Source organism: Hyla sarda, chromosome 8 (genome assembly GCF_029499605.1).
Source record: "Hyla sarda isolate aHylSar1 chromosome 8, aHylSar1.hap1, whole genome shotgun sequence".
Taxonomy (NCBI): domain Eukaryota; kingdom Metazoa; phylum Chordata; class Amphibia; order Anura; family Hylidae; genus Hyla; species Hyla sarda.
The window spans coordinates 184,584,605-184,606,603 of NC_079196.1; the positions used below are offsets into that span (position 1 = coordinate 184,584,605).

Consider the following 21,999-nt stretch of genomic DNA (forward strand, 5'->3'; position numbering starts at 1 on the left):
AGTGAATCATTGCACGCCAAGATGTCAACATAAAATACACAGGAAAAAGACACTTCCAGCATGGGGTACAGAACACGTTTAGTCAAAATATAGATGCCAACTTCAGTTATGGAAGTCATTATACACATTATATTTATCCAAGAGCTTTTTATTTTTACTAAACTATTTTAGTATTTATTAAGACAATGCAGATTTTATGACAAGACAGGAGACATTACTGCAACAGATAGCAGCCATTTTAAACAGTATAACAGGTATAAGAAAACACTTTGATATGATACACAACCTAACATGTTAGAATAGGTATTGTCCAATGAACGGTGGAGCCAGGTGATATAAGGCCCTGCAGACCATAACTGTTCCTCTTTCTTTGCTGCTCCGCAGATAAGTATACGCCTATATACTAATTACTTATTCCCTCATAATAATATATCTTCATTTGTGCTTTTAACCCTTTCTCTTATCCTTTATATCCTTTTATGTTGTATATATATATATATATATATATTGATATACATGCAGGGTTCTGTATATTCTTCCTTCTCCTGTTATTATCGCTCCGTTCGGTTTCCTCATCTCTTACACCTTCCCTGTGTCTCCCTCTCTTTTTCCTCTACTTTCCGGTCCTCCCATTGTTACCTTTGGCTTTCTGCTACTTCTCTGGTCAGCGGCATCTCCCCTGCATTACCCGTGTGCGTGTTCTCCCGGTCTGCGACACCATTATTGATCAACGCATGCGCTTTGAGTTTTTCCTCCGCTCGCGCGTCAGTACAGTTGGTAATCAGCTGTTCTGATTTTCAACCTCTAGCTTGTCCACTCAGAAGCGCTCCGGACCGGCTCAGAGAAGGACGTACTACCCCTCGCTCCTCCATTAGTCTGACTAGTGCCTTACTGGTTTTTCAAATTACCCTGAATTTCATTTATTGTATACTGTTGCTCCCCTACTGTCCTTTTCAGGACAGTGCAGCTGTATATATATATATTTTTCTTCTACATTCTACCCATTCAATTCCTATATATTGTTACGCCGAGCGCTCCGGGTCCCCGCTCCTCCCCGGAGCGCTCGCTTCACTCTCCCCGCGGCAGCGCTCCGGTCACGTCCTCTGACCCGGGGCGCTGCGATTCCGCTGCCAGCCGGGATGCGATTCGCGATGCGGGTAGCGCCCGCTCGCGATGCGCACCCCGGCTCCCCTACCTGACTCGCTCTCCGTCTGTTCTGTCCCGGCGCGCGCGGCCCCGCTCCCTAGGGCGCGCGCGCGCCGGGTCTCTGCGATTTAAAGGGCCACTGCGCCGCTGATTGGCGCAGTGGTCCCAATTAGTGTGTTCACCTGTGCACTCCCTTGCCGGATCTTGTTGCCTTAGTGCCAGTGAAAGCGTTCCTTGTGTGTTCCTTGCCTGTGTTTCCAGACCTTCTGCCGTTGCCCCTGACTACGATCCTTGCTGCCTGCCCCGACCTTCTGCTACGTCCGACCTTGCTTTTGCCTACTCCCTTGTACCGCGCCTATCTTCAGCAGCCAGAGAGGTGAGCCGTTGCTAGTGGATACGACCTGGTCACTACCGCCGCAGCAAGACCATCCCGCTTTGCGGCGGGCTCTGGTGAAAACCAGTAGTGGCTTAGAACCGGTCCACTAGCACGGTCCACGCCAATCCCTCTCTGGCACAGAGGATCCACTACCTGCCAGCCGGCATCGTGACAGTAGATCTGGCCATGGATCCCGCTGAAGTTCCTCTGCCAGTTGTCGCTGACCTCACCACGGTGGTCGCCCAGCAGTCACAACAGATAGCGCAACAAGGCCAACAGCTGTCTCAACTGACCGTTATGCTACAACAGTTACTACCACAGCTTCAGCAGTCATCTCCTCCGCCAGCTCCTGCACCTCCTCCGCAGCGAGTGGCCGCTCCTGGGATACGCTTATCCTTGCCGGATAAATTTGATGGGGACTCTAAGTTTTGCCGTGGCTTTCTTTCCCAATGTTCCCTGCATCTGGAGATGATGTCGGACCTGTTTCCCACTGAAAGGTCTAAGGTGGCTTTCGTAGTCAGCCTTCTGTCCGGAAAAGCCCTGTCATGGGCCACACCGCTCTGGGACCGCAATGACCCCGTCACTGCCTCTGTACACTCCTTCTTCTCGGAAATCCGAAGTGTCTTTGAGGAACCTGCCCGAGCCTCTTCTGCTGAGACTGCCCTGTTGAACCTGGTCCAGGGTAATTCTTCCGTTGGCGAGTATGCCGTACAATTCCGTACTCTTGCTTCAGAATTGTCCTGGAATAATGAGGCCCTCTGCGCGACCTTCAAAAAAGGCCTATCCAGCAACATTAAAGATGTTCTGGCCGCACGAGAAATTCCTGCTAATCTACATGAACTTATTCACCTAGCCACTCGCATTGACATGCGTTTTTCCGAAAGGCGTCAGGAACTCCGCCAAGATATGGACTCTGTTCGCACGAGGCGTTTCTTCTCCTCGGCTCCTCTCTCCTCTGGTCCCCTGCAATCTGTTCCTGTGCCTCCCGCCGTGGAGGCTATGCAGGTCGACCGGTCTCGCCTGACACCTCAAGAGAGGACACGACGCCGTATGGAGAACCTCTGCCTGTACTGTGCTAGTACCGAACACTTCCTGAGTGATTGTCCTATCCGTCCTCCTCGCCTGGAAAGACGTACGCTGACTCCGCACAATGGTGAGACAGTCCTTGATGTCTACTCTGCTTCTCCACGTCTTACTGTGCCTGTGCGGATATCTGCCTCTGCCTTCTCCTTCTCTACAGTGGCCTTCTTGGACTCAGGATCTGCAGGAAATTTTATTTTGGCCTCTCTCGTCAACAGGTTCAACATCCCGGTGACCAGTCTCGCCAGACCCCTCTACATCAATTGTGTAAATAATGAAAGATTGGACTGTACCATACGTTTCCGCACGGAGCCCCTTCTTATGAGCATCGGATCTCATCATGAGAGGATTGAACTTTTGGTCCTCCCCAATTGCACCTCGGAAATTCTCCTTGGACTTCCCTGGCTTCAACTTCATTCCCCTACCCTGGATTGGTCCACTGGGGAGATCAAGAGTTGGGGGTCCTCTTGTTCCAAGAACTGTCTAAAACCGGTTCCCAGTAACCCTTGCCGTAACTCTGTGGTTCCTCCAGTAACCGGTCTCCCTAAGGCCTATATGGACTTCGCGGATGTTTTCTGCAAAAAACAAGCTGAGACTCTACCTCCTCACAGGCCTTATGATTGCCCTATCGACCTCCTCCCGGGCACTACTCCACCCCGGGGCAGAATTTATCCTCTCTCTGCCCCAGAGACTCTTGCCATGTCCGAATACGTCCAGGAGAATCTAAAAAAGGGCTTTATCCGTAAATCCTCCTCTCCTGCCGGAGCCGGATTTTTCTTTGTGTCCAAAAAAGATGGCTCCCTACGTCCTTGCATTGACTACCGCGGTCTTAATAAAATCACGGTTAAGAACCGCTACCCCTTACCCCTCATCTCTGAACTCTTTGATCGCCTCCAAGGTGCCCACATCTTCACTAAATTGGACTTAAGAGGCGCCTATAACCTCATCCGCATCAGAGAGGGGGACGAGTGGAAAACGGCATTTAACACCAGAGATGGACACTTTGAGTATCTGGTCATGCCCTTTGGACTGTGCAACGCCCCTGCCGTCTTCCAAGACTTTGTCAATGAAATTTTTCGTGATTTGTTATACTCCTGTGTTGTTGTATATCTGGACGATATCCTAATTTTTTCTGCCAATCTAGAAGAACACCGCCAGCATGTCCGTATGGTTCTTCAGAGACTTCGTGACAACCAACTCTATGCCAAAATTGAGAAATGTCTGTTTGAATGCCAATCTCTTCCTTTTCTAGGATATTTGGTCTCTGGCCAGGGACTACAGATGGATCCAGACAAACTCTCTGCCGTCTTAGATTGGCCACGCCCCTCCGGACTCCGTGCTATCCAACGCTTTTTGGGGTTCGCCAATTATTACAGGCAATTTATTCCACATTTTTCTACCATTGTGGCTCCTATCGTGGCTTTAACCAAAAAAAATGCTGATCCCAAGTCCTGGCCTCCTCAAGCAGAAGACGCCTTTAAACGACTCAAGTCTGCCTTTTCTTCGGCTCCCGTCCTCTCCAGACCTGACCCTTCCAAACCCTTCCTATTGGAGGTTGATGCCTCCTCAGTGGGAGCTGGAGCTGTTCTTCTACAAAAAAATTCTTCCGGGCATGCTGTCACTTGTGGTTTTTTCTCTAGGACCTTCTCTCCAGCGGAGAGGAACTACTCCATCGGGGATCGAGAGCTTCTAGCCATCAAATTAGCACTTGAGGAATGGAGGCATCTGCTGGAGGGATCAAGTTCTCCTGTTATTATCTACACCGACCACAAGAACCTCTCCTACCTCCAGTCTGCCCAACGGCTGAATCCTCGCCAGGCCCGGTGGTCTCTGTTCTTTGCCCGATTTAATTTTGAGATTCACTTTCGTCCTGCCGATAAGAACATTAGGGCCGATGCTCTCTCTCGTTCCTCGGATGCCTCAGAAGTTGAACTCTCTCCGCAACACATCATTCCACCTGACTGCCTGATCTCCACTTTTCCTGCCTCCATCAGGCAGACTCCTCCAGGAAAGACCTTTGTTTCTCCTCGCCAACGCCTCGGAATCCTCAAATGGGGTCACTCCTCCCATCTCGCAGGTCATGCGGGTATCAAGAAATCTGTGCAACTCATCTCCCGCTTCTATTGGTGGCCGACTCTGGAGACGGATGTTGTGGACTTTGTGCGAGCCTGCACTATCTGTGCCCGGGATAAGACTCCTCGCCAGAAGCCCGCTGGTTTTCTTCATCCTCTGCCTGTCCCCGAACAGCCTTGGTCTCTGATTGGTATGGATTTTATTACTGATTTACCCCCTTCCCGTGGCAACACTGTTATTTGGGTGGTCGTTGATCGATTCTCCAAAATGGCACATTTCATCCCTCTTCCTGGTCTTCCTTCTGCGCCTCAGTTGGCTAAACAATTTTTTGTACACATTTTTCGTCTTCACGGGTTGCCTACGCAGATTGTCTCGGATAGAGGCGTCCAATTCGTGTCTAAATTCTGGAGGGCTCTCTGTAAACAACTCAAGATTAAATTAAATTTTTCTTCTGCATATCATCCCCAGTCCAATGGACAAGTAGAAAGGATTAACCAGATCTTGGGTGATTATTTGCGACATTTTGTTTCCTCCCGCCAGGATGACTGGGCAGATCTCCTCCCATGGGCCGAATTCTCGTATAACTTCAGGGTCTCTGAGTCTTCCTCCAAATCCCCATTTTTCGTGGTGTACGGCCGTCACCCTCTTCCCCCCCTCCCTACTCCCTTGCCCTCTGGTCTGCCCGCTGTGGATGAAATTTCTCGTGACCTTTCCATCATATGGAGAGAGACCCAAAATTCTCTCTTACAGGCTTCATCACGCATGAAGAAGTTCGCGGATATGAAAAGAAGAGCTCCCCCCGTTTTTTCCCCTGGAGACAAGGTATGGCTCTCCGCTAAATATGTCCGCTTCCGTGTCCCTAGCTACAAGTTGGGACCACGCTATCTTGGTCCTTTCAAAATTTTGTGTCAAATTAATCCTGTCTCTTATAAACTTCTTCTTCCTCCCTCTCTTCGTTTCCCTAATGCCTTTCACGTCTCTCTTCTCAAACCACTCATCCTCAACCGTTTTTCTCCCAAATCTGTTCCTCCCACTCCTGTTTCTGGCTCCTCGGACATCTTCTCGGTCAAAGAAATTTTAGCTGCCAAAAAGGTCAGAGGGAAAAATTTTTTCTTAGTGGACTGGGAGGGTTGTGGTCCTGAAGAGAGATCCTGGGAACCTGAGGACAACATCCTAGACAAAAGTCTGCTCCTCAGGTTCTCAGGCTCCAAGAAGAGGGGGAGACCCAAGGGGGGGGGTACTGTTACGCCGAGCGCTCCGGGTCCCCGCTCCTCCCCGGAGCGCTCGCTTCACTCTCCCCGCGGCAGCGCTCCGGTCACGTCCTCTGACCCGGGGCGCTGCGATTCCGCTGCCAGCCGGGATGCGATTCGCGATGCGGGTAGCGCCCGCTCACGATGCGCACCCCGGCTCCCCTACCTGACTCGCTCTCCGTCTGTTCTGTCCCGGCGCGCGCGGCCCCGCTCCCTAGGGCGCGCGCGCGCCGGGTCTCTGCGATTTAAAGGGCCACTGCGCCGCTGATTGGCGCAGTGGTCCCAATTAGTGTGTTCACCTGTGCACTCCCTTGCCGGATCTTGTTGCCTTAGTGCCAGTGAAAGCGTTCCTTGTGTGTTCCTTGCCTGTGTTTCCAGACCTTCTGCCGTTGCCCCTGACTACGATCCTTGCTGCCTGCCCCGACCTTCTGCTACGTCCGACCTTGCTTTTGCCTACTCCCTTGTACCGCGCCTATCTTCAGCAGCCAGAGAGGTGAGCCGTTGCTAGTGGATACGACCTGGTCACTACCGCCGCAGCAAGACCATCCCGCTTTGCGGCGGGCTCTGGTGAAAACCAGTAGTGGCTTAGAACCGGTCCACTAGCACGGTCCACGCCAATCCCTCTCTGGCACAGAGGATCCACTACCTGCCAGCCGGCATCGTGACATATATATTGTTAGCAGCCTGTTTCTAGATTAATTATACTAATATACTATTTACAAATTATTTACAAATTACAGATATTCATTAAAAAATCTTAAATATGTCTTCTGACCAATCTAAGTCTGTGGAATATGTATCCAAAAATGACATTCAAGACATTGTGGACCAGTCTGTGTCTATTTCAGTTCAGAAGGCTGTGGGCTCTGCTATGGCCAATATACATGAGTCCATGGCCAATTCGGTTGCTATGGCAATCTCACAGTCATTCGCTCAACAGTCAGCCCAAAATAAACAGGGCAAATTACCTAAAAAGAGGCACTCTGATTCTGACGGCCACAATCCTCAGAAACAACCTAAGACAGTATCCACTGAGGTGTGACAGGATACTGACACAGGCATGCGTCCCTGCTGTAGCTACTCTGATGCTCATATAACGCATCTTTCACCCTCCACCCGTGAGGAAGGCACTAAGAAACGGGTTAAGAAAGCCTCTGTCCGATCTAAACCGGATTCATTTAAATAAAATTCAGAAGACTCTTCCTCAGAGGACGAAGTTGCCTCAAATTCCGATGACCCCGCGTATTTACCAGAGGAGTCGGATAATGGTCCTGATTTGGACAATTATGAGTCTAGTAATGTCACTATTATATTGGACAAAATGGGTAATCCATTTTTTGACCCATCACAGATCAGTCATCCCAGATCAGGAGTCTCAAATTGACCAGTTCATAAGCCTCTGGATAAAAAAGGCTTTGGACAAAAAGTCCAGAAATAAACTTAAGGCTGAATGCCCCCGCCCTTCTTTATTGAATGGAGATGCATCTACTCCAGAACTTGACCCAATTTTAGTCAAGTATTTACTCAAGTCAGGTAAAAACCCCAAAAAGGGTTTTGACCGAGCCTTCAAAACCTGTCAAGACAGGATTCTATATGTCCTGGGTCCTGCCCAAAAATTTTAGCGATTACAGAAGCAGCCTCTGTTCCAGGCTCTTCTATCGATATTAATACCCTTAAAGGCTGGGCTCAAAGGCTTGTATGCCTTCTGGGCAATGCAAGTGAATCGGTAGCCATAGAACGCAGACGTTCAATTCTCATGAAACTGGATCCCCAGTTAGCCCATTTGGCCACTACAGAGTCCCCTCCCAAATCAGAAGGTCTACTATTTGGTGACAACTTTATAAAAGAGATCTCAAAACACGTGGGTCTCTTCTCGTCCCTTGATAAGTCTCAGGCCTCCATTAAAAAAGTTTTTCCAATAAAATTTTTGGAAGGGCTGGGAAAAATTTACACTACCCCCACACCTCTTCCCCACGGGTGTTTTCCAGGTAGTTAGGGACGACCGTAGCTGGTCTGACAGGAGTCAACTATCACCCGAACCCTATAATCCACAGGGCCTAACAGATACAGTCTAGGAGGTTCCTGTGCGGGACCGCCCTTTTTAGGGCGGCCACCCCGCCTAGGTTTAGGGACGGATTACAGGGCTTACTAGGGCGAGTTCAGGATCCCTAGGGCCCTGCTATCCCCACTCCCTCCCCATAGACAGTTAGGATCAGCCCTCCCCCCCCCCCTATCCTATCTTACCCTCACCCCCTTTTTTGAGGGTTATTTTACAATTATTAGTAGTACTACACCTTGCCGTGGAGTGGTCTGTATTCTTGCCTCCATCTCATCTTCTGTATATTTAATAATCATAGCCCCAGTAAGGGGTTTTGATATCTCTTTACTATTACATATGTTCCTAATACCCCGATTGTGGGATGTCCATAGATACACCAATCTTGGATTGGAACAATGCATTTTTGATAGCATTGTCCCTACACCAGGTTCATCTGCATACTGACCCCCTCTGTCAATTGCGACAATGACAGTTATACATGAGCGACAGTCAGCTATGCCTCGGTTTCTCGCCATCTATAGTTTGTATCCAGAATAATTGAATTCCTCCATTCCTTACCTTTTCTTCTACTATTTAACTAATACGCCTACAGACATCGGCATCTGCTACTTAACAATGACAGCGCGGCGTGTCTTTGTTTACATGCGATCGCACGCCCCTTTTGGCGTCATAGGGGCGGTGCGCGCCGCGCTGCTTATAAGCAGAATAGCCGACGGATGTGACGTCAGACGCCTTCGCTCCCCACACGAGGAGAGAGCGGCCGGACAACTCCGGCTCCCGCTGATAGCGGGACTGCGCCTGCATACAGTTCACAGTTCGGCTAACCGTGAGTAATTATACACTATCAGCGTATAGTGTGGGGCTTTCTTTTCAGGTCCGTTACCTCAAAATGGTCTTTTTTTCTTTTATAGGTGGACCTGGTTAATGCCGACTGCATCATATCTCTGTGTGCATAAGTGACCCTAGGGACAGCTTTCTTCTTCCCCACAGGAATAAATACCTTGCATACATTATATCTTGCAGTTTTTATTAGGGATAGAAATTTCTTTACAGGCTCCTGGGTCACTGTATTTATTTATATATTATGCTATGGATGTCATTGTATACTTAATTGACTCCTTTATTTTGCATATATAGAGATGTACCTTTCTCTTAACAGTTGATGGATATGGATGACTGAATATACATTTCATATCCTCTCGGTCATTGATTTATTCTTTTGTTTATACCCCCTGAGGACGCCGCTGTATACAAGCGAGCAGAAACGCGTTGGATTTTTTGATTACTATTCTCTATAGGTGTGCAACTAAACTGCACCCTCTAGTGAGAGGTGACTTGGGACTGGCTGGGCCCTGCAGAGTCCCGAACATACCTTGTTAGTGTCTTTAATTAGACCGAGTTATTCATACTTTGTCATAACACTAGACACTTGTTATTATCTTTAATTTGACATTAAAAGTTAAGTTTTATAGAGCACATCCAGGACATTGGTAGTCCTATTTTTCATATTATTTATGCTGGATGGAACAACCGACACTAGGGGCACCGCGTAGATCCCCCTCTAATGTTCTACGTTTATATGTGGTTTTCAGTGAACACTCAGACTAGCCCTTCTGAGTCTTCCTTCAAAGAAATTGAAGGTTATTCGGAAGGAAATTCGTTCCATATTGAACAAAGACAAGATCTTCCTCCACTCCATAGCCCGTATAGTGGGCCTTCTTTCATCTTCCATACAAGCGATATTCCCAGCCCCTCTCCACTACAGAGCTCTTCAGAGGTTAAAGATTCATCATCTACAAGAAGGTTTGGGATACTCGGACGAGATCTCTTCATCTCTGGAGGCCAGAGAACAGCTTCTTTGGTGGCTCCAGTATGTTCAGGATTGGAATGGCAAAGCTATATTCAATCCCAATCCAGATCTCACACTCAAATCCGATGCGAGCCTCATTGGTTGGGGTGCTCGGATGGGTTCCCTATCAACTGGAAGCAAATGGTCTCCGTCAGAGAATTCACTCCACATCAATTGTTTGGAGATGCTTGCAGGATTTTTCGCCTTGAAGAGTTTTGCAAGAGATCTTTCCAACATTTGTATCCTGATCCGTATGGACAACGTATCAGCGGTTCAATATATCAACCGTCTGGGAGGAACGAGATCGGAATTCCTAACCAATATTGCCAAAGATATCTGGCAATTTTGTTTCGACAGAAATATAACCCTGAAGGTAGAATACCTACCTGGTCTATCCAACGTGGTAGCAGACTGGAATTCCCATTATCTTATAGATTCCAGCGATTGGAAACTTCTCCCTTCTGTCTTTCACCAGATCGATCTTCTTTGGGGTCGGCTTCATTTGGACCTTTTCGCATCCCATCTCAACCGTCAACTTCACCTATTCTTCAGTTGGCAACCAGACCCAGAGGCTCTCAAACTTGGCCTGTTCAGACTCTGTATGCTTTTCCACCATTCACCCTAATTCACAGGGTTCTCCTCCAAGTGCTCATTCAAAAATCCACCATCGTCCTGATCACTCCTTGGTGGCCAACACAATCTTGGTTCCCACTGATCCTGGGAAAGCTTATAGATTACCCAAGAATTCTACCGAATCTTCCAGATCTACTCTCAGATCCCACAGGGAATCATCATCCCCTGATCATATCCCATCAACTTCCTCTGGTGGCTTGGTTGATTTTGGGTCAAACTCATTTGACACGGAATTTTCTCAGTCTACTAGAGACATTCTTTCAGAAGCATGGGCTCCAGGAACCAGGATTGCTTACCAATCAGCCTGGAAACTTTGGGCTGATTGGTGCTTGCAACGGGGTATGGATTCCGTTCAAGCACCTATCTCCTTTATTTTGAATTATCTTTCAGCATCCTTTGATTCCGGAAAGGCATACCGTACCATAAATTTATATAGATCGGCTATATCTTTCTACCATGAACCTATTAACTCTATTCCTGTCGGTAAACATCCTCTTATATGTAAGCTCATTAAAGGAATACGTTTTAAACATCCTCCTACCCCTAAGTATCAGTCCACTTGGGATGTAAATGCTATCCTTTCCCTTTTTTTTCTCTTGGGAAGATAATGTTCTTCTTTCCTTAAAACTTCTTTCTTTCAAGCTTACCACTCTGTTATGCCTGATATCTATCAAACGAGTTTCTGACATCAGAGCTCTAGATTTATCTTCCAGACAATATACTCCTCACGGAGTCATATTTCAAATACATAGACGCACTAAAACTAATCTTCAGCAAATTTTTTACCCTTCTTTCCCACATAATGACACATTATGTGTAGTTCGTTGTCTTAAATCTTATGAGTCTAAAACAAATCTTTTACGTAACCCTTCTCACACTCAATTACTCATTTCCTTCTGTAAACCTCATTTACCAGTTTCTTCTGCTACTCTGGCCAGATGGGTCAAACAAGTTATGTCTTTAGCAAACATTGACATTTCAGTGTTTGGGGCTCATTCAGCCAGAGGGGCAGTTTCTACTAAACTGTTTCAAGCCGGTGTTTCTCTTTCAGATTTATTAAAAGCGGCTAACTGGTCCTCTGACTCCACATTTAAGACGTTTTATTTCAGACCCGCGTCACATGTTTCTATGTCTTTATTATCTTAATTGTTACTGTTAATCTATATTTCTTTGCATTAGCTTTGAACTTGCATAATGCAAATGTCTCCTGTCTTATCATAAAATTGCAGATTTTCCTAGCTATTGTGACGGAAAATATGGATTTTATAAAAGACAGGAGACGAGCATTATCCCTCCCTTTTACCCATCCCTAACATTTTTTCTTTTATCTTTTCAGCTTATTAATGCATCAAAGACTTGGTTAGGTGTTCATTTCTTCGTGCGATGTTGGATCCTCTTCATGTTCTCCATTCAAGCATTTCTACAGCTTCGCCGCTGATTCTTCCTCATCGACCTCTAGGTTCTACAGTCAAGTTTATTAAAGTTTCAAATGTTTTCATATACAATGGACTTGTTCTCTTCTAGGACTCTTACAAAGAAAGAGGGACAGTTATGGTCTGCAGGGCCTTATATCACATGGCTCCACCGTTCATTGGACAATACCTATTCTAACATGTTAGGTTGTGTATCATATGACCTGGATACCTGTGTGTTCAAAGTTTTTTCTTATACCTGTTATACTGTTTAAAATGGCTGCTATCTGTTGCAGTACAGAAAGATAAATGCAAAATGCTCGTCTCCTGTCTTTTATAAAATCCATATTTTCCATCACAATAGCTAGGAAAATCTCCAATTTACAGTCTATATTTCCTGTTTTCTGAAAGTATTAACTTAAGGTAAAAAAAAATCACCGATTCCATGCTCAAACTTCACTCAGCTGGAGTGAAGGAAAGAATTGAATGTAACCGACAAAAGTTTTAAAACACAGGGCCTCATTTACTAAGGCTTTTCTAAGTAGATTTTCAACATTAAATCCAAAAAAAACTAGAAACTCTCCACTTCACTCCGAAATAACAGAAAAGGGTCGTGGCTACTGAAAAAGGGGCATGTCCTCAACAGTTTTGACAAATCCCAACAAAGTTACCAATGTTCCACATGAAATGTGGTAGATTTAAGCTCTGGAAAATCCAACAGCTCAGAACAGTTGTTAAAAAAAAAAGCAAAGTGCAGGGAAAATTAGTAAACACTATGGAAAAATACCTAAGAAAGAAAGAAAAAACTCCACTCCACTATTAGTAAATCAGGGCCACAGAGTTTCACCCCATGGAAGTAAATTGGGATGTTATGTGTAAGTTCCATCCCCTTCTGTTGGGTGTGACTGCTACTGCAGCATCGGGTTAGAAGGTGCAGCCTCATGTCACTTGTGTTCTGAAGATAACAATGGAAAAAAAATAATTTCTTGCTGCTTTACTGACCAAATTGTTCTAGCTTATAAGAGAACAAATGGAGTACTTTGCCATATTTATCAAAGATCTTCATCTTGTAATAAAAATGGCCAATATTTATCAATTTGCCTCAGGTGCATTCACACCACGTTTTTACAGTTCCCTATCAGGTTTTTGATGAAAAACGGATTCCTCAAAACCTGAATAAACTGTATCAAAACGTGTGTACAAATTTCAACCCGTATACGGTTAAAAACTGCATACGGTTTGAAAAATTATGTCCGGTTGCATCCGTTTTATAAGAAAAAACGTATAAGTTTTTAACTTTTCACTCCATTTTGAATAAAGTTTCACTTGTTTGACTGAAATTCCAAGAAATTAACTGTGCAGAGTCAAAAACCGTATGGTGAAAACCGGATGGAACCGTATGCACATACAGTTCTGTACGGTTCCCATTGACTCCCATGTTAAACAAAAACGTATACGGTTTTTCAACTGGACCAAAAACCGTGGTAGACTACGGTTTTGGGTACGGTTAAAAAAAACGGACAAAACCGCACAGGATGCAAAACGGATGCAACCTGATGCATCTTTTGGCATACGGTTTTCAATGGAGAGTAAATGCATACGGTTTTCAATACGGTTCCATACGGTTTTCACATTGAAAATGTATACGGGAACTGTATTGCAAAAACGTGGTGTGAATGCACCATTAAACCAAAACTATCTGGTTTTGTCCATAGCAACCAATCACAACCCAAAACCAGACAGGTTTGGTTTCAGGCAGATGGATAAATCGGGGCTGTTGTGGGGGAAAAAAACAGTAAGGTATGAGATATTAGAAAATGAGTAATGATGACAATATGTAGAAGGAAAGCGCTGTAAATATTAATATAACTATTAAAACAAACACTGCAGACTGAAAAGATCCAGTTGGCACTGCTTCACTCTGATTCCAGCTAAGACTGCATTCACACAAGTGTGGGAAACATCCACAAGAACTTCTACATCTACTAGTACTTATTTATATCCATGAATAAGCTATGTCTGATTATTTTCTAAAGCATTTTGTGTGCATAAAAAGCATTAAAATACTTTAGCTTCTGAAGAAAATAGTAGCCTAAGGCACTCACCACCTTTTACCAAATTCTTCTATAGTTGGCAATAAAATTGGTGGGTGTCATGGACTACTATTTTCTAAAGTAGGCTTATTTTTTCTATAGCCAGACTGCGATAAATAGCTGGATATTAAAGAGAATACAGAAAAATAGAAAAAAAAAACCTCTTTCTTCTACATTATAATATTTACTATGCACAACTAATTTTAGCATCTTGTTTTTTGTTCAGTAAATACCAAGTAGTGTAATAAATAATATTAATAAATGGTAGCTAGGCGTATTGGAAATGTTTGTTTTTTTTTCACTGTTTTCTGGCTTCCCAATAATGTGATATTACAATATTTTTGCCTAACATCTAACTCTATGCTATTCTTGTACCTAATGCCAGTCAGAAAGGGTTCAGATTGGATACGGATAGGGAGGAACCAAACATTGCAGGTACTTGAATAGAACATTTTTGTGTTATTAAAACTACTTTTAAAGTTATGTTTTAAATGTGTTTTAATAAAATAAGACAACTTAAACTATAATTTATGTATATTCCACTAACATAGATCAGTCATGGCAACCAAACAGTTGAACTAATCTCCATAGGTAGTTATCAGAAGAAATCCCAAACTCACAGTAAGAAAGCCTATCATCCTGGACGTTGGTTCTGGTATGAAGGCCAGTAACCAGAGATACGATTCCATTTTCTCATCTTCTAACTCCTTTGAAAGCAGAATTTCTTTCATTAAACCAACACAGGCTTCAGTTCCACAGGATGGCAGAGCATCCAGAAGGGGTTGCCTAAAATAACAATTTGTAAAAAAAAAAAAAAAAAATAGTAACTCTTGAAGAAGTCACAGGAGAAATCCCACTATTGAGGTGATCACAGAAGCTACTACTTTTTGTGTCATTTCATGTTAAGATCCTGGAGGAATATTTTGCTATATTAAATGATTTTACACTGTAGATAAGGGAATATGTTAGGGGATAGATGTTACTCGAACCTCAAGCAACATCAAACCCAACAGGCTACCTGTAAAAATCTGGAGCAATCAGGACCAAAAAAAGGACATGGTCAGATTTGCTGGCATATGGTCTTTCAGCGCGCATTTTCATCCATAAGTTAATATGTTCACCTTTTTTCCCCTATATTTTTTTTTAAACTCTTTCCTAGTTTTAACAAAAACAGAAAAGTGCACATAGCCCTAAATCGGGCAACAGAAACATAGCATTATAATCGCAGGAATCAATACGTATATAACATATATAGGAGTGCCGGAACAGATTGAAGGCGTATCGGTGGGACTAAGTCCAACAGTTTGTGGAAATAGTCCCAGAGTCACAAGTATCTGTGAGGAAGACTCCAAAGACTTATTTGTCCATTAAGTAAGAGTAATACATCCACCTTTTAGCACCAGGTTATTTTAGGTTTTCCACACAAAATCTGCAGCAGAGCTTAAAAATCTGAGCCCCAGAGACTAGAAAGATATTTAACAAAATAGTCAGCGCAGAAATATAAATCTTTTTTTTAATAAAAACTAAAAATGAGAAAGAGGATTACAGCGGGACCTAATCCTGTGCTTTTTCCTATTTTCCAAACAGGGCAAAGAGGGTCAGCAGAAAGATGATAAGGGGTTCAGGGTGGGGGATTCAAATAAATAAACTGCTTTGTCATCTGTAACTTGTTCTACAGGGGCTTTTGTCTTTACGCTACTTGTTTGCATATCCCACATCATTAGGAGGGTGTATTTACTTTACGACACAATGATTTACACAACATTTACTGAGCTTACAGTGTGAGGCCACTATATAATTCAATATTTATCCATGTTACATGTGAGCTACAGCAACCACTACCATCGATTCCTAATTACTACCTTTTTAGTAAAATTTTCTCCGATTTTTAACACAATATGGCTAGTCTTTTGGTTGCGGTTTTGCCCATAAGTTTTTGTTCATCCACGAACTAGGCAATCACTGACATTGGCTTCCTTCCAGGGAGCAGCAAATATTCAATGTATCTAGCACAGAGCTTCACAATAGGGTAAACACCAATGCCAGAGAAATCCAATTATTGCTTTGAGAGTTGTTTTGTTTTGGTTGAAGGCTTTTATCACTGAAGATGAAGTGTGTATCTATGGAGCTGCATACCACAGTATATGTGTCAGCACCATGGACAGAGCATGCCTATAATGGAGCCTCTTGGTCATTGTCTACAATACTTCACATGGCGTCATTATGGTCAGCATAAACATATCACCTCTTTAAAGGGTATATGCACCTTTACTCATCCTCTAACATGTCATATTAATGTGTCAATAGATGTTAGTGTTGGAAAGACTATACTTGGAGGATACCCCCGGGATGTACAGCTTGTCACCAATCCTAAGGCTCTGCCATAGAACTTCATGGAGGGGGCGTGTCGGCCGCAGCTTTGTGCTGTGGTCGAAAATGCTTGTTTCATGCAGGGAGCTGGGGCTCCGTTTGGGAGATTGCGCGTGGGGGGTCCAGTGGTCGGACCCCCCGCGATCTAACACTTATCCCCTATCCTTAGGATAGGGGACAAGCTGTACATCCCGGAGTTATCCTTTAAGGCTTACCCCTTAAAGTGAACATTTGGATCAAATTGATCATTTTGACACACATGGGGGGGGGGATTTATCATTTGCAGTGTTTTCTCTTTTTTTGCAGATTTTCAGCACAATTTTGTTTTGCGCCAAATGTCTAAAAATGCGCAAACTTCTTTATAAATTTTTAATATAAAAATTCCCTCCTTTACCCTTGTGTTGAGTGTGTATAAACTGTGAAGAAAAAATATATGGAAACAGTCCTACTAGGTAACGGGGGCAATAGAGATAGAAGTAATAGGAGAAAATTGAGAGTGAGAATCGAAAATATTTCATAACAATTTATTGCTTAATTATAAATAACATCCTCTGCAGGGGCCTTGCATTGGATGCAACACATAAAATACAGTGAAAATTAAATAGAGAATGGATGGTTGAATCCAAGGTTGTAAAAAAATTTTTTTAAACATATAAAACATATGAGATGATCCCCAACGAGCAAGGTGGATATAGGTATAATGTTTTGCACAATAAGAACACAGGTGAGGAAGTATGCTCCTGTGTGAAGAAGGGGGAAACGTGTACTCCCGTCTAGAACTAACAATTTATATATCTGTTTGGCTGTAATTTGTTCCACTGCAAGTTCATTGTTGCTCGGGCGGCGCCAGACCGTTGGGACACTGTGCCACAAAGATCGCACTCTCTGTTACACAGAGAGGGAGAGCGGTGAATAGTGAAAGCATTCGACAGCGCTGTAGATACCAATGTCTTATTCTATTTCTCTTGTATGGCCCAGATGGCATGGGGCCGACATAGTGTCCCAACGGCCCGGAGCCACCCGAGACACAAATTGATAGTTCTAGACGGGAGTACAAGTTTCCCCATTCTTCACACAGGAGCATACTTCCTCACCGGTGTTCTTATTGTGCTCGTTGGGGATCCTCTCATATGTTTTATATGTTTATAATATACATTTTACAACCTTGCTGTTACGCCTAGCGCTCCGGGTCCCCGCTCCTCCCCGGAGCGCTCACGGCGTCTTTCTCCCTGCAGCTCCCCGGTCAGTTCCGCTGACCGGGAGCGCTGCACTGTCATGGCCGTCGGGGATGCGATTCGCACAGCGGGACGCGCCCGCTCGCGAATCGCATCCCAGGTCACTTACCCATCCCGGTCCCCTGCTGTCATGTGCTGGCGCGCGCGGCTCCGCTCTCTAGGGCGCGCGCGCGCCAGCTCTCTGAGTCTTAAAGGGCCAGTGCACCAATGATTGGTGTCTGGCCCAATTAGCTTAATTGGCTTCCACCTGCTCCCTGGCTATATCTGATCTCCTCCCATGCACTCCCTGGCCGGATCTTGTTGCCTTGTGCCAGTGAAAGCGTTTAGTGTGTCCAAAGCCTGTGTACCTGAACTTCTGCTATCCATCCTGACTACGAACCTTGCCGCCTGCCCCCGACCTTCTGCTACGTCTGACCTTGCCTCTGCCTAGTCCTTCTGTCCCACGCCTTCTCAGCAGTCTGCGAGGTTGAGCCGTTGCTAGTGGATACGACCTGGTTGCTACTGCCGCAGCAAGACCATCCCGCTTTGCGGCGGGCTCTGGTGAAAACCAGTAGCCTCTTAGAACCGGTCCACTAGCACGGTCCACGCCAATCCCTCGCTGACACAGCGGATCCACAACCCGTAAGCCGAATCGTGACAGTAGATCCGGCCATGGATCCCGCTGAGGTGCCGCTGCCAAGTCTCGCTGACCTTCCCACGGTGGTCGCTCAGCAATCGCAGCAGATTGCCCAACAAGGACAGCAGCTGTCGCAGTTGACCGCCATGTTACAGCAACTTCTGCCTCTGCTACAGCAGCAACCATCTCCTCCGCCAGCTCCTGCACCTCCTCCGCAGCGAGTGGCCGCTCCTGGCCTCCGCTTGTCCCTGCCGGACAAATTTGATGGGGACTCTAAACTCTGCCGTGGATTTTTGTCTCAGTGTTCCCTGCATATGGAGATGTTGTCGGACTTGTTTCCTACAGAACGGTCTAAGGTGGCGTTCGTAGTAAGCCTTCTTTCAGGAAAGGCCTTGTCTTGGGCCACACCGCTCTGGGACCGCAATGATCCTGCCACAGCCACAGTCCAGTCCTTCTTCGCTGAAGTCCGGAGTGTCTTCGAGGAGCCAGCCCGAGCTTCTTCTGCCGAGACTGCCCTGTTGAACCTGGTCCAGGGTAATTCTTCAGTGGGCGAGTACGCCATCCAATTTCGTACTCTTGCTTCCGAGTTATCATGGAATAACGAGGCTCTCTGCGCGACCTTTAAAAAAGGCCTATCCAGTCGCATCAAGGATGTGCTGGCCGCACGAGAGATTCCTGCCAACCTCCAAGAACTCATCCATTTGGCTACCCGCATTGACATGCGTTTTTCTGAGCGACACCAAGAGCTCCGCCAGGAAAAAGACTTAGATCTCTGGGCACCTCTCCCACAGTATCCATTGCAATCTACGCCTGGGCCTCCCGCCGAGGAGGCCATGCAAGTGGATCGGTCTCGCCTGACCCAGAAAGAGAGGAATCGCCGTAGGGAAGAAAATCTCTGTCTTTACTGTGCCAGTACCGAGCATTTCTTGGTGGATTGCCCTATCCGTCCTCCACGTCTGGGAAACGCACGCACGCACCCAGCTCACGTGGGTGTGGCGTCTCTTGGTTCTAAGTCTGCTTCTCCACGTCTCACGGTGCCCGTGCGGATTTCTCCTTCAGCCAACTCCTCCCTCTCAGCCATGGCCTGCCTGGACTCTGGTGCCTCTGGGAATTTCATTTTGGAGTCTTTTGTGAATAAATTCCGCATCCCGGTGACCCGTCTCGTCAAGCCGCTCTACATTTCCGCGGTCAATGGAGTCAGACTGGATTGCACCGTGCGTTACCGCACAGAACCCCTCCTGTTGTCTATTGGACCCCACCACGAAAGGATTGAGCTCTTCGTTCTCCCCAATTGTACCTCTGAGGTCCTCCTCGGTCTGCCATGGCTCCGGCTTCATTCTCCCACCCTTGATTGGACTACCGGGGAGATCAGGAACTGGGACTCTGCCTGCCACAGGAAGTGCCTCTCCCCCCCTCCCAGTCCCGTCAGGCAAGCCTCTGTGCCTCCTCATGGCTCCCGTCCTTGTGTCTCCCTGCCCCGTGCCAAGCTTCACCCTCTGCCCTCCCTCCCCATTCCAACTCCTGCTGTACTGCCTGCCGTTGAGGAAACCCTCCATTCTTTCCCGGTGTCCTCATCCCAGGGGAGGCAGTCACCGGACAAAAAAAAGGGGAGACCTAAGGGGGGGGGGTACTGTTACGCCTAGCGCTCCGGGTCCCCGCTCCTCCCCGGAGCGCTCACGGCGTCTTTCTCCCTGCAGCTCCCCGGTCAGTTCCGCTGACCGGGAGCGCTGCACTGTCATGGCCGTCGGGGATGCGATTCGCACAGCGGGACGCGCCCGCTCGCGAATCGCATCCCAGGTCACTTACCCGTCCCGGTCCCCTGCTGTCATGTGCTGGCGCGCGCGGCTCCGCTCTCTAGGGCGCGCGCGCGCCAGCTCTCTGAGACTTAAAGGGCCAGTGCACCAATGATTGGTGTCTGGCCCAATTAGCTTAATTGGCTTCCACCTGCTCCCTGGCTATATCTGATCTCCTCCCATGCACTCCCTGGCCGGATCTTGTTGCCTTGTGCCAGTGAAAGCGTTTAGTGTGTCCAAAGCCTGTGTACCTGAACTTCTGCTATCCATCCTGACTACGAACCTTGCCGCCTGCCCCCGACCTTCTGCTACGTCTGACCTTGCCTCTGCCTAGTCCTTCTGTCCCACGCCTTCTCAGCAGTCTGCGAGGTTGAGCCGTTGCTAGTGGATACGACCTGGTTGCTACTGCCGCAGCAAGACCATCCCGCTTTGCGGCGGGCTCTGGTGAAAACCAGTAGCCTCTTAGAACCGGTCCACTAGCACGGTCCACGCCAATCCCTCGCTGACACAGCGGATCCACAACCCGTAAGCCGAATCGTGACACTTGCATTCAACCATCCATGCTCTATTTTATTTTCACTGTATTTTATTTGTCGCATTCGATGCAAGGGCCCTGCAGAGGATGTTATTTATAATTAAGCATTACATTGTTATTTAATATATTCGATCCTCACTCTCAATTTTCTACTATTACTTCTATCTCTATTGCCCCCATTACCTAGTAGGACTGTTTCCATATATTTTTTCTGCTTAGTCCAATTAGGCACATAGGGTAGTGTGTGACACAGTATCCTCAGTTTTGGGTCTTTTCGGTCCATGTAGAGCTCCCAGATTTTTTTTATTTTATCTATTGTGTATAAACTGTGCCTGGTCTGAAGGGGGAGTATATATGCACCTAAATTTGCTACACTTAAGAAAAAATACCGAATCTCACTTAAAAATGTGCTGAAAAATTGACTATGGCGAAACTGGGTGAAAAAAAATCGCATGCGCTAGTGCAAATAAATGATACATTTTATGCACATTCAAAACTAAGCATATTGTTCTCTTTTTATGACAAAAAATCAGCTCGAGTAATCTCTCCTATAGTCTACTTGTGACAATGTTTAGTCTATTTCCCAAATAAAAATAAATATATACATCCAGACTAGATTTTGTGTGATGGATTTTATACTAGCAGCGGCTAGCAATGTTGCTTGCAGCACTAGGTTGCTGGGTTAAAGTGGTACTCCGCCTCTACACATCTTATCCCCTATGCTAAGGATAGGGGATAAGATGTCTGATCCCAGCATTTTGGGCAGCCGTGGTCATGACGTCTCATCCCCTCCATTCATGCATTGTATGTTTGATCCACAATTGAAGGTTTAAGGGACCAATGTCAGAACAATTGTACACATTGCTGCAGAATATGTTGGTGCTATAGAGATAAAAATTATTGTTATACCTTACAGCCAAAATTCCAGCAATTACCAGTAACATAGACCAAAGAAGAGATGTGAACTGGCCTTAACCCCTTAAGGACCACAGGTTTTTCAGTATGTGCATTTTCAGTCTTTCTTCATCACCTTCTAAAAATCATAACTCTTTCAATTTTACACCTACAGACTCATGTGATGGCTTATTTTTTGTGCCATCAATTGTACTTTGTAATGTCATCAATCATTTTACCTCACAATTTACAGCGAATCCAGATAAAAAATATTTGTGGGACAAAATTGGAAAAAAAAAACACAATTTTGCAACTTCCGATTCTACACAGTGCACTTTTCAGTAAAAATGACACCCTATGTTTATTCTGTAAGTCAATATGGTTACAATTAGAGATGAGCGAACTTACAGTAAATTCGATTCGTCACGAACTTCTCGGCAGTTGATGACTTATCCTGCATAAACTAGTTCAGCCTTCAGGTGCTCCGGTGGGCTGGAAAAGGTGGATACAGTCCTAGGAAAGAGTCTCGTAGGACTGTATCCACCTTTTCCAGCCCACGGGAGCACCTGAAAGCTGAACTAATTT

General features: G+C 45.8%; 1 protein-coding gene across 4 annotated transcripts in view; it reads right to left on the reverse strand.

The window, feature by feature from the left end:
• LOC130283871 (uncharacterized) overlaps positions 1-21,999 on the reverse strand; it is a 417,906-nt gene that overhangs the window by 315,790 nt on the left and 80,117 nt on the right. For all 4 annotated transcript variants that reach the window (XM_056533499.1, XM_056533498.1, XM_056533496.1 and 1 more), the window contains exon 10: positions 14,592-14,757. In XM_056533499.1, the coding sequence (XP_056389474.1) occupies positions 14,592-14,757 (166 nt within the window). The remainder of the gene's footprint in view (positions 1-14,591; positions 14,758-21,999) is intronic.